Raw genomic sequence first — 14,864 nt, 5'->3', positions numbered from 1 at the left:
TCTATTTATATTCTTTTTCTACTACCAAACCTTTTTGAATTAAACTTTTCTTCTTAATTTTTATTATTATTATTATTCATATCATTGTACTCCCCACGTAGCCAGAAAAAGAATTTCTTCCCTTGTCACCTTTCTCTAAATCACATCTTTTACTTTACAATTATATGATACAAGACAATAGTACATCAAGAAACAGTGATAGAATAATGTATATTTGTGAAATCTTCTATTATTTCTTCTTTTATTAGTCAAAAGAATGGAACGTAATTTCAGTGACAGCATGGTCTTTGCAAATATATAATTAAAGTGAGCATAAAGCTGCAGATAAATTGTTCTTCCTTCTTTAATTCCTTCAACTCTCTGATTTTCAGATGATGGTATGGGACATGTTGTACTTAACAATTGATTAATTTTGAACAGCACAATTGACTTAAGTTTTTTAATTTTTTAGATCATTTAATTTAAAAATGCAACAATATTTTTTTTTGTTCTTGTCTAATTTTCTATTGTGCAGTGCTACTAAAGTGTTTTAGACTTGTGTACGCTAGATGAAGGCTGAAGTGGATTAGTTAGGTGTCGCTCCATATCTAATGACATTGAGACGATGAATAATCCATTATTGCTATCTAGGCGTCACAACTATGAAGAAGTGATTTTATTTCGATTGGAAAAAACGTTTTTTTTCGCGGTTTGCTATGGGAGAGAAAGAAAGGTGTCATGAAAAGTGTGATACTTTTTCTTTGGTTGAGATTTGAATAAAGAAGAAAAATTTTACTCATCATCTCATCGACAATAATTTTGTATTTCCTCTAAAACGCACACTTTTCTTATTGATTGTAAAAATATCGGAGGTGATATGATATATTTATTCCAATAATAAGTGTTGAAGACTTATTCTAAATCTTAACCATTGATCATCATTAATCTAACCGTTTTAATTACTTTTTTATAAAGAAAAATATTTATAAAAATAATTAGATTAAATGATCACTTAAAAATTAATGGTTAAGATTTAGAGTAAGTATTCTACCCTTACTATTGGAGTAAATATATCGCTCCTTATATATATATATATATATATATATATATATATATATATATATATATATATATATATATATATATATATATATATATATATATATATATATATATATAAAAGTCTAAAATAAGGATTCAATTAAATCTCTCAATATCTTAAAATTATATTATTAGGTATGATCTATGTTCAAATTTGATAGAGATAAAATTGAGAATGTCTATACATTCCCACTCAATTTTATCTCCACATCTTTCTATTTTCACGTTAATTTTTTAAAGAAAAATTGCTTCTCCCTAACCTTCATCATTTTCATCACATTCTACAATATATACAATCCTATTCCATGAAATTCTGTTATACGTGCTATTACAATATCATGTACATAGTTAAAAGAATATTTTATCAAAGAAATTTTGCTAAAAAAATATGATGTTTCTTAGAGCATCTTCAATGCATGGTTGTTTCTTGAAAGCCTAACCATAAACAATGTTATTTATTTCAATTTGATGTTGGAGTTTGCTTAGATGACACTCTAGATTGCTTAAAAATAAGAAATTAGACTCAAATAAGCAATAAATAAGCAAACACAAGAATACATTGCTTATCATTAAAATATTATTTCTCATGAAAAAGTGAATTATTTTTTACACATAAAAAATTATTTTTATTTTAATATAAATAAAATAATATAAATTTATGGGTCAATTTGAGATTACTTATTTATAATCACCATTGAAGTAGAATTGATAAAAATTACACTTATGAATTTCTTAGATGCAATGTGGCACTTTGAACCCACAAAATATAACACAGCAATCAAAAATATTTATTGCATTGGAGATGCTTAACATCTTGTTCCTTCAATTTTTGCAAACACAACAACTAATATTTTCTTTAAGAATTAAAGAAAAAACATGAACTTTCATCTTTACAATTTCAACAAATTTTAATAACAAGACAACCCAAAAACACATTTTCAAATATGATAATAAGGGTGCAGTCCCAACAAACAACCATATTTTATTAAAGAATTTAAAAAAAAAAAAATGAAACTTTCATTTCACATAATACAAAAACCAGAGACAATCATGTTTATCCTTTGGTTGCAAAGTATCAATGCGTAGAACGAGGCATTATGGCGTTAAAAAGAAAAACAAAATTAAATTCATCCAACCACACCCGTTTTCTAGTATAATAGAATAAAAAGAAAATTTGTTAAAAAAATAATATGGAAATAAAATTGTGTGTGAAAATGTATTTATGTTCTCACTTTTACTCCTATTGAATTTAAACCATTGATTAAATTTAATGGTATGATTTTGAATCTTCCCGGTGAGAAACTTAATTGATGCCATATATATATATATATATATATATATATATATATATATATATATATATATATATATATATATATATATATATATATATATATATATATATATATATATATATATATATATATATATATATATATATATATATATATATTGTTTTAATATTCAAATTAAAAAAATTGAGTCTTCATCTGAATTATTTTGAACTTGAGTGAAAATCAAATTCAAAGTTTTGTTGCATATTTGAATGCTAAATATCAATGGTTTGCATTGCATTTGTCTTTGGCATAAATTTAATAAAGCTTAGATAAATAATATAATTAATCAATTACAAGATAACTCATTATCTAAGTATTCTGGAGTGGGCTCGAGCATGCCCATCCTCGGCCAGACCCAATTTGACATCTGGGACCAAAAGGAACGACGACTTGCTTGCCGTTGTGACTTCATCCCACATAACCCTCGTAGAGCACATGGTCAACAGTCTAGCAGAGGAATCGGTCTTTAACCACTCTGAGCCCTACGGACAGTCCATCCAAGATAGAAGTCACTTGCTGACTCTATCCTACCAAGTAGGATTCTGGCAGTCTCCCGTTTTGAGCCTTCGATAATCTAGCCCAAAATAACATATCCCCTTTAGACCATCTTAAATTATGCATTTTAAAAAAACATAATAATTTTAAATAATCATGCTTATGATAATGATTACAATTATAAATGGGACGACTGAATTTCTTCTTGTCATTACATGACTAGATAAAATTAAATCTAAATTCTCTTTGTCCTTAGTGAACTTACCTAGGGTTTCATGTAAATGACTAACTTCATTTTTTAACGAATTACGGGTCTCACATTAACAATTCACTTGTAATATAGTCTATTTCATTTTCAAGGATTTCATTGTTATTTTCAATGAATTTAATGTGATCTTTGAAGTCAATGATATTTCTTTCTAATTTTGGTTTGTTTTTACTAAGTTTAACACTTAACTTAAATATTTGCTTATAGGTCTTAGGTGTTATCTTATTATTGCTTTCTTTGTCGGTATAGCTTTGAAACAAATGAGATTTTCTCCATTTTCTTTTTTAGTTGATCTCCTCGAAGAAATTTCATGTGATTTCTTTAATGAACTTTTGGACAAAGCTTTGAATAAATCTCCGCATGAATTTCTAGAGGTTTCTTCAATTGATTCTTCATATGTTGTTACAGCTTCTTCATATGATGCATCAAAATTTTTGTATGTTGGAATGAACTTTTGATGTGTTGATCTTTTCCATGAAGCTTTTCCAAAAGTTTTCTCAGAAGATGTTTATACAGAAGATCTTTCATTCACATTGATAACTCTTTCAAAAGAGATACATCTTGTGTTCTTTGTAAAATTCTTTTAATGAAGATTATGTAGATGTATTTGAATTTTTTTCCTCATCTTTTTGTTTGATCTTTCTAAAAATTTATCAAAAAATTTTTATCCTTGAAGTCAAGTACTGAATCACATTTTTTTATATCAGTTCTTGAGTCTTATTTGTCACTATTCTTTATTGCTACACCTCAATCTCTTTAGTATGGTTAAACCTTTAAATTTCACAATAATTATTTGGAAAATTTTAAATAGTTATTACTATTTTCTCTCTATGCGGTTGATGAATTGGACAAAAAGCAGCTATTCTAAAAAAATATGTAGAGAAGACAAGTCATCGGAACAAAAGCATATGCTTTCTCAAAGTTATGTTCATTAAACATACTCTTGAGACATGTGGATTCTCTCCTCTTTATTTTGGTACTAGATAATTTTGTTAGATATTGATACTCTGAATATAAAATCCATTTTAAAATAATTAAATGTAAAAAAAAATTATATAAATGGTAGATGTTTGGTATCATTCAACTTAGAGTATTAAGTTGCTCACCAAATTATTAAATATAAAAAAATATAAAACGATATAAATGGTAGATATTTGGTATCATTCAACTTATTATATATTTTTATGGGGTATCATTCAACTTAGGGTATTAAGCTGTTCATTAGTTATTTTGCTGTGAATTATCCTCCACTTTGCTTGAGGGTATCTTAGGGGTAGCTTTTCTTTGGAGGTGGCTTCGGCTTCTTTTTAAATTTCTTTCTTTTTCTTTTTTAAATTTCTTTTTTTGTAACCAAAGCTTTGAACCGCAAATAATTTGCTACACTTGTCTATCCATCTTTTTAGGCTTGAAACGCATAGGCAATCTTTTTTCTTTAGATTTTGAATTTGTAAAAAAATGCTGTGAGAAGTGAGACAAGCTAAGTGCTTCTTTTGACAAATGTGTCTATCTTTTTTACTCGTGCATAGGGTGTAAGAAATTAAGTCTCTTTTAGACCAAATTCAGCAGAAGTTCCCAATAGATTTCCAACTTGGGATTGCTTCCAACTAGTTAGCCAAGGTACCGGAACGAGGGGACTCAATCTTATAATGCAGAAAACCCTCAGCTAGCTGAAGAAAAGAGAGATCAACATTAATAATATTCATGTTAACATTGCTAATGATTTCCTGTTAGACAAATTAGATGCTCCTAGACTTAGACTTAAATTTTCATCTTTTTCTTAGGGGTCTTGATTTGGTCTCCTTATTATTGTTCTTTTGATTTTCATTTTATTGAAGTTCTCTTTTGCTTAAAAAATTAAATGGTTAAATGTTATTATTATTTTCTAAAAATAAGTCACTGCATGATATTATAATTATCATATTACTTAATTATATCGTATTGGTCTTGCTCGATTACTTGAGAGAGGTGTTACAACGAATTATGTTTTTCGGTTGATTATTTTTTAGTGTTTTTTTTTTTCTGTTTTAGAATTCAACTTTCCCCACTCCCAAGAAAAAAATTAGATCGTAGAAAAGGTAAACTTTGATTTAAAATGACTTGAAATTATTATTCTCTAAAACATACTCCCTCCGTTTTTTATTATAAGTCATTTTGGAAAAATATTTTGTATTTTAATATAAGTCGTTTTACAATTCCAATGAATAATTAATACTATTTTTCATATTATATACTTAAATAATTATTATTCTCTCCATTTCAATTATATAAATTTATCTTCCACATGTCATTAATGAAGGATAATTTTGTAAAAAACTTTATAATTTTTCATTTTCATACAACAATTATTATTTTTCTTAATATGTGTGAAAAGTCTAAAACGACATTTTTTTAGAAAGCAAAATATCATTAACGGAAGAATTAGGAGTTCCTCAATCCATTTACAAAAGCCGGAAATAGCCAACCAAAAAAAAATATTACCAACCAAAACGGAGGGAGTAGTCGTTATTATAGTGACTATATTAATTAGTTAATTATTTCCTTAGACAAAGTAAAGTTTGATTTTAAACAATTGGAGTAAATGAGAGACAAATTATTTCGTAAAAAAAAATTACATTAAGAATTCATATTTTCTACGTGAATGGATATTTTTCATTAATTTATGTGTGATTTAGTAGTAAATAACATTATTCTTATGTTTATATGTGATTTAGTAGTAAATAACATTAAAAAATAATAATTAATAGAAATTATAATATTTTAAACAACACATGGTTATTATTCTTATTTTCTAAAAATAAGCTATTAAATGTTATTATAATTAATAGATAATTTATTAATCATATTTTCCAATAGTACACTTGAATTTAAAATGGTTGGAATAAACGAGAGACCAATTCTTTGCTTCAAAAAATTGAAAATTATTTAGATTTAGTTTAGGCGATTAAATTGAAAACAGATTATTTTGTTTTAATGTATAGAAAATTTCTCCATAAATCTGAGCATGAAAGTAGCAATACCAATATTAGGTGAATACTCCGGTACCCTTGAGTTTAGTTGGGTACCGGTACCTTCAACCAATCAAATAGAGGAATTCAATGCCAAGTCACTCTTATATTTTATTTTATTTTAAAATAAATTAAAATTAAAATACAATTTGCACTAAGGGTACTGGTACCCAACTTAAACTCATGGGTACCAAAGAATTTGCCCCAATATTAATAGAAAAAAAAACCTAACCAATTTGATTAGAAACCTTCCTTGCAGTGTGCAGCACCGCTCTATTGTTCCTTTGCGGCAACGGTGCTATTTCGTGGCAGAGATGGATATAACATTGTCTGATTCAAATGTTGAGGTTAGCCATTATATACCTGATGATATTGTCTTCTCTATTCTCTCCAAACTTTCTCTCAAATCTTTGAAGCGATTTGAATGCGTATGCAAATCATGGTCTCTATTATTTGATAACTCTTATTTTATGACTATGTTCCGCAACTATTTCATATCTAAGGATCATTCTTTTTATGATGGTATATCTCTTTTCCTACACTTGGTAGACGACGAAGAAGATGAAGATGTATTGTACTCTCTTTCTGGTGAGAGATTTGAGAAAATAGTTAAATTAGATTGGCCAAACAACTATTCTTTTGACATTTTGGGTCCAATTAGTTTTAATGGCACTCTTTGTTTAGGACATTATGACAACTCTCACAAAATAATGTCGTGGAACTCAACTACCACGGAATTCAAGATCATTTACGATAGTTCTAATTCTTGTTTTCCAGATTTTAGTTATAATCATTGTCAAGTTGGTTATGATCATGTTAAAGATGATTATAAGATGATTAGACTCATCCATTGTACTCCTGCAAGTAACGGTGGAATTTCCTCCTTCTGGGAGATATTTAGCCTAAACAATAACTCTTGGAGGAAAATTTGTGATAAATATCCTTACTCACCATACAGATGCTGTAATGAAGTGTACATGGATGGAGTGTCTCATTGGTGGGAAAGTAGGAAAAACAATATATATTTGGTGTCGTTTGACTTCAGCAAAGAATCTTTCATTACAACACCTGTGCCCTCTTGCTTAGAGGACGTTAACAACAGGATAACGCCAAAAACTCTGACAGTATTAAATGGATCTATTGCTTTTATAGTAGATTATGAAGAGAAAAATACATTTGATATCTTAATTTTGGGTGAACTTGGTGTAAAAGAATCATGGATTAAACTTTTTACTATCGGACCTTTACCTTGTCTTAAGACTCCGATTGGAATAGGGAAGAAGGTAGATATATTGATCAGAAAGAAAGACAACAAACTAGCTTGGTTTGATATAACTACTGAGACTATTGTTGAGACCGGTGTTACAACAGACGATCGTGTCGTGATATATTACGATAAAAAAACCCTTCTTCCTAATGGAGGAATATATAGTAAATTATCTTCTTGTTTTGAAGCGCTATGAATTTTACCTTGTACTTTCTTAGTCCACTTATGTATGCAAATTGATATGGTTTTTATGTTAAAGATCTTTGCATTTACTCAATTGTCTCAGGTTTATGTTAAAGATCTTATATCTGTGAAGCCTGATAATCTTTGTTTGAATGCCACTATGCTTAATGTTTTGCTTTAGTTTTTTAATTTGTGAGCCAAATTACTAATAAAATAAAAGCAGATGAGAACAAACAAAAGGTAGAATTTGAAATGCAGAAAAAACTCTGATCATGTATTTAAGGTCAAATAAGTCTCTAAGTGGGGTATTTCTATTGAGCTGCTGATGAATGACAATTAACACTTTCTTAACTATATATCAAATACAAAACATTAGTAACTGAAAAGTAATGGAATGCTGAAAATTATGTACATGCTATTTAACAAAAAATTAATTACAAAACTGGAGTCTCTGGCTTGTGCCGCATTGATAGAAAAAAAAAACATAGGGTAGGAAAATATATTTGATAAGTATCTCTTGTGGAATATTCTCACTGTCCATATACTGTACAAGCCAGAGATAGAAAAAAAAAACTTGAATACAACATATATATAATTTTTTATTTTACACATGTAACCACCGTTTGAAGTTGTAATTCGATATTTTAAAAGTTAGTATTAGACTGTTTCAAAGTAGCAAGTCAAAGAGTAATAGGAGTCAGTTGTATTCGACAGATCGAATACATCATTCGGTCAAAATATAACAATAACAACTTTACAAAATTAGTTAACAGTTTTTTCTTTTCTTTTTTCTCTTTTTCTTCTCTCATCTTTCTTGAAAATCCTTTTAATTTGTCCCAACAACCATAAGAAGTTATCAATAGTAAACAAAATCATCTTTTGTAGCATAGAAATTTCATATGGTTGTTTTACAGCAACTCCATTAGTTGTCTCTGAAAAGTAAGTTTCTTTTAGCACTGAATTTTTTTCAATTCTCACGATCTTTCAAATAAAAATTTGATATATTTCTTTTTTGTTAATATTTTGATGCTCACTTTTTTTTGTTTTTAATTTTTATTATAATTTTTATTGTAAGCAAGATAAATTAATAAGAGAATTAAGGATTCTCAATCTCGATTACAAAAAATGAGACAAAAGTTTGGCAACAAAGAAATTATAATCCAATTGCGACTTAATATAAATAAAACAAAGGATATTTGCAAAATTTGTAAAAGTTATAATTGAGATGAGTAATATTTCCGATGAAAAATTATCTCCAAATCAAAGCATTAACGTTCCAAATCACATCTAAAACGTTCTAATCTTCATTTCTAAAAAGTATGTCGTTCCTTAAAAGCCACATATTTCAAACAGTCGCCAACCAAATTATATGTACTATAACTTTGAAAATTCTTTTTGTTTCAATTTTTTTATATTATTGTTTCAAAATCACTCTTATTTATGTCTAATGAACTTCAATCAATATAATTTTTCAATAGTCACAGTTGCATTTCATACTAAATTATAACATTTTGATTCTCGAAATTCTCATGGATAAGAATGTCTCAACAACTGAAACATTTACTATACTCATCCAAATTTTGCAATTTGTTTGGAATGGAGAACAAATCTTTGAGTTCATCAACAACTTTTAAGAAGATTTAGCGAAGTATGGTTAGAGAGGGTTACTTGTGTGAGTAACTTTTTTCATTAAATGTTTGTCTTTATATGCACCTTTGCATTAGGAAACTTAGAATGAATTTAAAAAGGTTTTGTGCATTGAAAACAGATTCTATGCTTCGAAAACAGGTTTTCATGCATCAAAAGTGATTTTTTTTATGAAAAACAGGTCCATGTGTCGACACATGTGCTTGTATTTTAAAGCATGTAACCTCTATTTCTATGCGTCAATACATAGTAGAAAATTTTCATTTATGTGTCGACACATATGATGAATGAGTTGACACATGTTATTCATTTTTAAAGCATGTAGCTTCTGTTTATATGTTTCGACACATGACCTTGAATAGGTCAACACATGCACCAACATTAGTCGACACGTGACTTATATGTGTCTACATATGTTGCGTTTTCTTTGAAAACTATCATTCTTTTTCAAACTAATAAATTCTCATTTTTCCACCAACTTGCACACATATAAATACTTCATACATGAATCATTTGAAACTTGATGAAACCATAAATATACAAAGATTTCTCTTCATCTTCAGCCTCACATCTATGCATACACACAAACAAACTACACATAATAATTTGTTGTTTGAGTGTCTTCTAGATTTGTGTTAATAACGTCCAATTTAGGTTTGTGTATCAGTAAATTGGGTTGAGAATCTTTGGAGGTTTCATTCGGAAAACTTTTGCAGTACGAATTCAGTCGAGTGAAAGCTTCAACGAACGGTGAGTTCGATTGAAGGAGTAGCGTGAGAGGGAGGATAGTTTGAAAATCTTGGACACAATAATTCACAATTGGATTCGCAATTGCCTTGCCCTTTTCGCTGCACCCCCTTTTTATCAGCTTTGCACCCCTTTCCTTAAGGACATTATTTCTTATAATGTATGATTACTAGAGATAAATTAAATGGACTAGAAAAATAATTAATCACTTGTTAGAGAATTAACTGGGGTTTTCCAAGTTTATTTTCTATTAAGTATATTACCTTAAAAATTTAAAGAATTTTGTAATTCTCCCATATTGAAGTGAATGTATAATACAAAAGGAGGGTCATATCTCTGAATAGCTTGATGCGAGAGGAGATCCAAAACATTATTCATTATCTAGGGAAATGTTTAAATTTTTTTTCACCAAAATATACTTTCCAAAGACATTCTTGACCTTCAAGATCATCAAAATCAATTTTTTTATGGAACCTTTAAACTTGTGCTTTGCACAGTCTGGACTAATATCTTAGGTTCTTGTAGCTGTAAAGTATACTTGTAAAACAAATCAAATTTTTAGTTTTGGTACTCAAATATTTTTGGGTCTTCTTGCATTAATGGATTTAAGAGTTCTTGAGCTATCCCCTTTAGTCCATCTTAAATTATGCATTTTATAAAAGTAGAATGGTTCAAAATAGTCATGCTTATGACAATGATTACAATTATAAATGGGATGACTAGATTTCTTCTTATCATGACATGACTAGATAAAATTAAATCCAAATTTTCTTTGTCCTTAATGAATTTATCTAGGGTTTCTTGTAAATTACTAACGTCATTTTTTAACGAATTACATGTTTCACATTAACAATTGACTTGTAATATAATTTAATTCATTTTCAAGAATTTTATTGTTATTTTCAATGAATTTAATGTGATATTTGAAGTCAACGATATTTCTTGCTAATTTCTAGTTTTTTTTAACTAAGTTTGACACTTAATTTAAACATTTGCTTATAGGTCAAAGGTGTTATCTTATTATTGCTTTCTTTGTAGGTATAGCTTTGAAACAATGTGATTTTCTTCCTCTGATTTTTTTAGTTGATCTCCTTGAAGTTACTTCATGTGAATCCTTTGGACAAAGCTTTGAATAAATCTCTGCATAAATCTTTGCATGAATTTCTAGATGTTCCTTCAATTGATTCTTCATATGTTGTGATGCATCAAAAATTTTGTATATTGAAATGAATTTTTGATGTGTTAATCTTCTCCATGAAGTTTCTCAAAAAGAAGGCCTAAAAGTAGGTATCCTAAAAAAAATATGTAGAGAAGACAAGTCATCGGAACAAAAGCATATATGCTTTCTCAAAGTTATGTTCATTAAACCTACTCTTGAGGCACGTGGATTCTCCTCTTTGTTTTGTTACTAGATAATTTCGTTAGATATTGATATTCTGAATATAAAATTCATTTTAAAATAATAAAATGTAAAAATAATTATATAAATGGTAGATGTTTGGTATCATTCAACTTAGAGTATTAAGTTGCTCATCAAATTATTACATGTAAAAAAACATAAAATGGTAGATATTTGGTATCATTTAAATTTTTTTTGACGGGGTATCATTCAACTTAGAGTATTAAGTTGTTCATCAAATTATTTTACTGTAAATTATCCTCCACTTTGCTTAAGGGTCTCTTAGGGGTGGTTTTTCTTAGGAGGTGGCTTCGGCTTCTTTTTAGATTTCTTTCTTTTTCTTTTTTGCTTTGAATCGCAAATAATTTTCCACGCTTGTCTACCCTTCTTTTAAGGCTTGAAACGCCTAGGCTATATTTTTTTTTATTTAGATTTTGAATTTGTAAAAATTGTTGTGAGAAGTGAGACAAGCTAAGTGCTTCTTTTGACAAATGTGTTTATCTTTTTTACTCGTGCATAGGGTGTATAAGGGATGTTAGTTGGGCTGAGCTTGGTTATATTCTGATAAAGAATAGGAAATTTCGTGATATAGTAAAGAACAGTGTAGAATTTCCCTAATACGGTGATGGGAGTTTCTTATAGATTGAGACAGATGTACTTGCAAAGTTAACACTTAAGCATTCAAGTTAGTGATTTCAGAAAGATGAAACTTGCAAGAATGAATTAATCCTAGTTTAGCATGGTGTAAAATAACGCTTATATATGGACGTAAATTGAAATAGCTCTCGGTGATTACAGCGTCGAATGTGGGAGGTTGTTGGATTGACTCTAACAGTTGAGATGGGCACATAACTAAGTTTCAGTGTTTGTTCCTACAATGAGGGTTTACCAGTTTATCATTTTTGAGCGAGGACAATTTTGGATTGGTCTAGTTTTATTGGACCGTTTGGCCAATTCGACACAGTTTCCCCCAAGTCTATACTGTCGGACACGAAACTAGGATTGTTATAGAATTGTTGAGATTGAACTCCAGTTGGATACAGTTGCCCACATAGTCATGGTTCTTCGTGTTAGGGGGAGAGGACAGTGGCATGTGAATGGGAGTAGGTGGTCTAGTGAACGCGCTTGTTAAAGAAAAGAGAGGAAAAAACTAGTGTAGCTTAAGCACAAAATTAAAGAGAATTACTGTCCTCCCAAAGCTAACATACCTATGGGACCAAGAGTTAAGTCCCTGCTAGATCAAATTCAGCAGAGGTTCTCAAGTAGATTTCCATCTTGGGATTGCCTCTAACTAGTTAGCGAAGGTACCAGAACGAGGGGTACTCAATCTTACATTGCAGAAAGCCATAAACCAACTAAAGAAAAGAGAGATCAACATTATTTTAGTACTAGATGATTTTGTTAGATATTGATACTCTGAATATAAAATTCATTTTAAAATAATAAAATGTAAAAAAAAAATTATATAAATGATAGGTGTTTGGTATCATTCAACTTAGAGTATTAAGTTGCTCATCAAATTATTAAATGCAAAAGAAAGAAAAAACATAAAATGATATAAAATAGTAGATATTTGGTATCATTCAATTTTTTTTATGGGATATCATTCAACTTAGATTATTAAGTTGTTCATCAAATTATTTTATTATGAATTATCCTCCACTTTGGTTATGGGTCTCTTAGGGGTGTGTTTGGTTCGAGATAAATGGAGGGGAGAGGAGGGGAGGGGAAATAAATTTTTATAATAAAATGTGTTTGGTATAATTTTTAAGGGGGGAGAATGAGAGCAAAATCCCTCCAAATTACACATTTTGCATCCCTGTTTCGGGGGGATTCAGAGGGGAGGGGATAGAATGTGACCGTTGATATTTAATAAATTAATATATTTACTGAAATATCCCCAGCTATATCTTATTATTTCAAAATTATAATTTTCTTGCGTGTTTCAGCTTCTTTTTTGTGATTTTTTTCTATTGCTTCTGCCAATTTATTATAATTTCTCTTTACCTTTTAAATTATTATTTTTATTTAATAAAGATTATAATCACTGCAAACTTTTTATTTTTATTATAATTTTTATTTTTATGTTTATTTATAGGGATAATAGGTATTTTCCCCTACCATATAGGCAAGATTCAGTTTACCCCCTATTAATTTTTTTTTTTGGATTACCCCCTTGAAATATGAAAAGTTCTATGACTTACCCCCCTAGGACCCCTCTGTAAACTTGTTTTTTTTTATTTACCCCCCTGATTTTTCACTGTTTTTTAACGTTATTTTGGTTCCAAAAAACTATTTATAAAATTTTTACTTTTAAATATCATATCACTTATATTAAATTTTATTCTAATTATTATATTAATTAATTAATCATATATTTTTAAAAGTACATTTGAATTTAAGATGGTTGGTATAAATGAGAGACAAATTATTTACTTAAAAGGAAAAACAATAACGCTGTCCTGACACCCCATTTTGACACCAACACTTACATCATATCCTATATGCGCTGTTTACCGTATTTATACAAAGAACAATATATTTTTAAAAGTAAATAATATATTTATGAACATTACTCGTGAACAGTGACTTTTAATGATAAAACAAGGTTGAATAATGTAATATAAAAAATTGATTAATGAAGTGATAAAGTTGATTAATCACTTTTAGATATTAAAAATAATTTAGTAGTAAAACATAATTGGTTAATGAAAAGTAAAAGTTTAGTTAATGAAATGGTGAAGTTGGTTAATAAATGTTCAGATATCAAAAATAATTTTAATAGTAAATAAAATTGATTAATAAAAAGTAAAATGTTGGTAAATAAAGGTAAGAAGTTGGTTAATAAACGCAAATAGTTTTTAGTAATAATATAAAGTTGGTTAATGAAATATAAAATATTGATTAATAAAGTTATAAAATTGGACTCGCATGGTACGAAGGTTTGAAGAATATAGAGTTCGAATCCAATTACTAGGGTCCAATTCTCTTAAAAACTTGAGTTCATAAAGCCAAAAAGAAAAACACATAAATTATGTAAAAATATTAAAGTTTTATAATAAGATTTTTTCTTTACCCACCTCCCTATGGGGGTCACCCCCAGCGAAAACCTCATTTTACCCCGCTTCGAAAATGCATTTCCGAAATTTTTTTTTTCTAAATTTTTCCAGACTTCGGAAGTGCATTTCCGAAAAAATCCCAAAAATTGGGATTTTGACTAATTCGGAGATGCATCTCCGAAACAACAAAAAAAATCCAAAAAATTAATTTTAGGATATTAATTAATTCAATTATCATAAATTTGATATAATTTATGAATAATGAATAATAATAATTATATATTTTGATATAATTTATGAGTTATGAATAATAATTATTATATATTTCTATTTTGATTCATATTTTAAAATTTAAAATAATTTTAATTAAAATAATT

At 28.3% G+C, this 14,864-nt stretch overlaps 1 protein-coding gene across 1 annotated transcript; it reads left to right on the top strand.

The window, feature by feature from the left end:
• The first annotated feature begins 6,499 nt into the window (after positions 1-6,499).
• LOC131657493 (putative F-box protein At3g16210) lies at positions 6,500-7,816 on the top strand. The gene is made up of 2 exons (XM_058926883.1): positions 6,500-7,567; positions 7,739-7,816. Exons 1-2 carry the CDS (start codon positions 6,500-6,502, stop codon positions 7,814-7,816), a joined length of 1,146 nt encoding a protein of 381 aa, XP_058782866.1.
• The last annotated feature ends 7,048 nt before the right edge of the window (positions 7,817-14,864 follow it).

This window comes from Vicia villosa, linkage group LG3, assembly GCF_029867415.1.
Source record: "Vicia villosa cultivar HV-30 ecotype Madison, WI linkage group LG3, Vvil1.0, whole genome shotgun sequence".
Classification (NCBI taxonomy): domain Eukaryota; kingdom Viridiplantae; phylum Streptophyta; class Magnoliopsida; order Fabales; family Fabaceae; genus Vicia; species Vicia villosa.
This window is presented reverse-complemented; position numbering and strand designations above follow the sequence as displayed.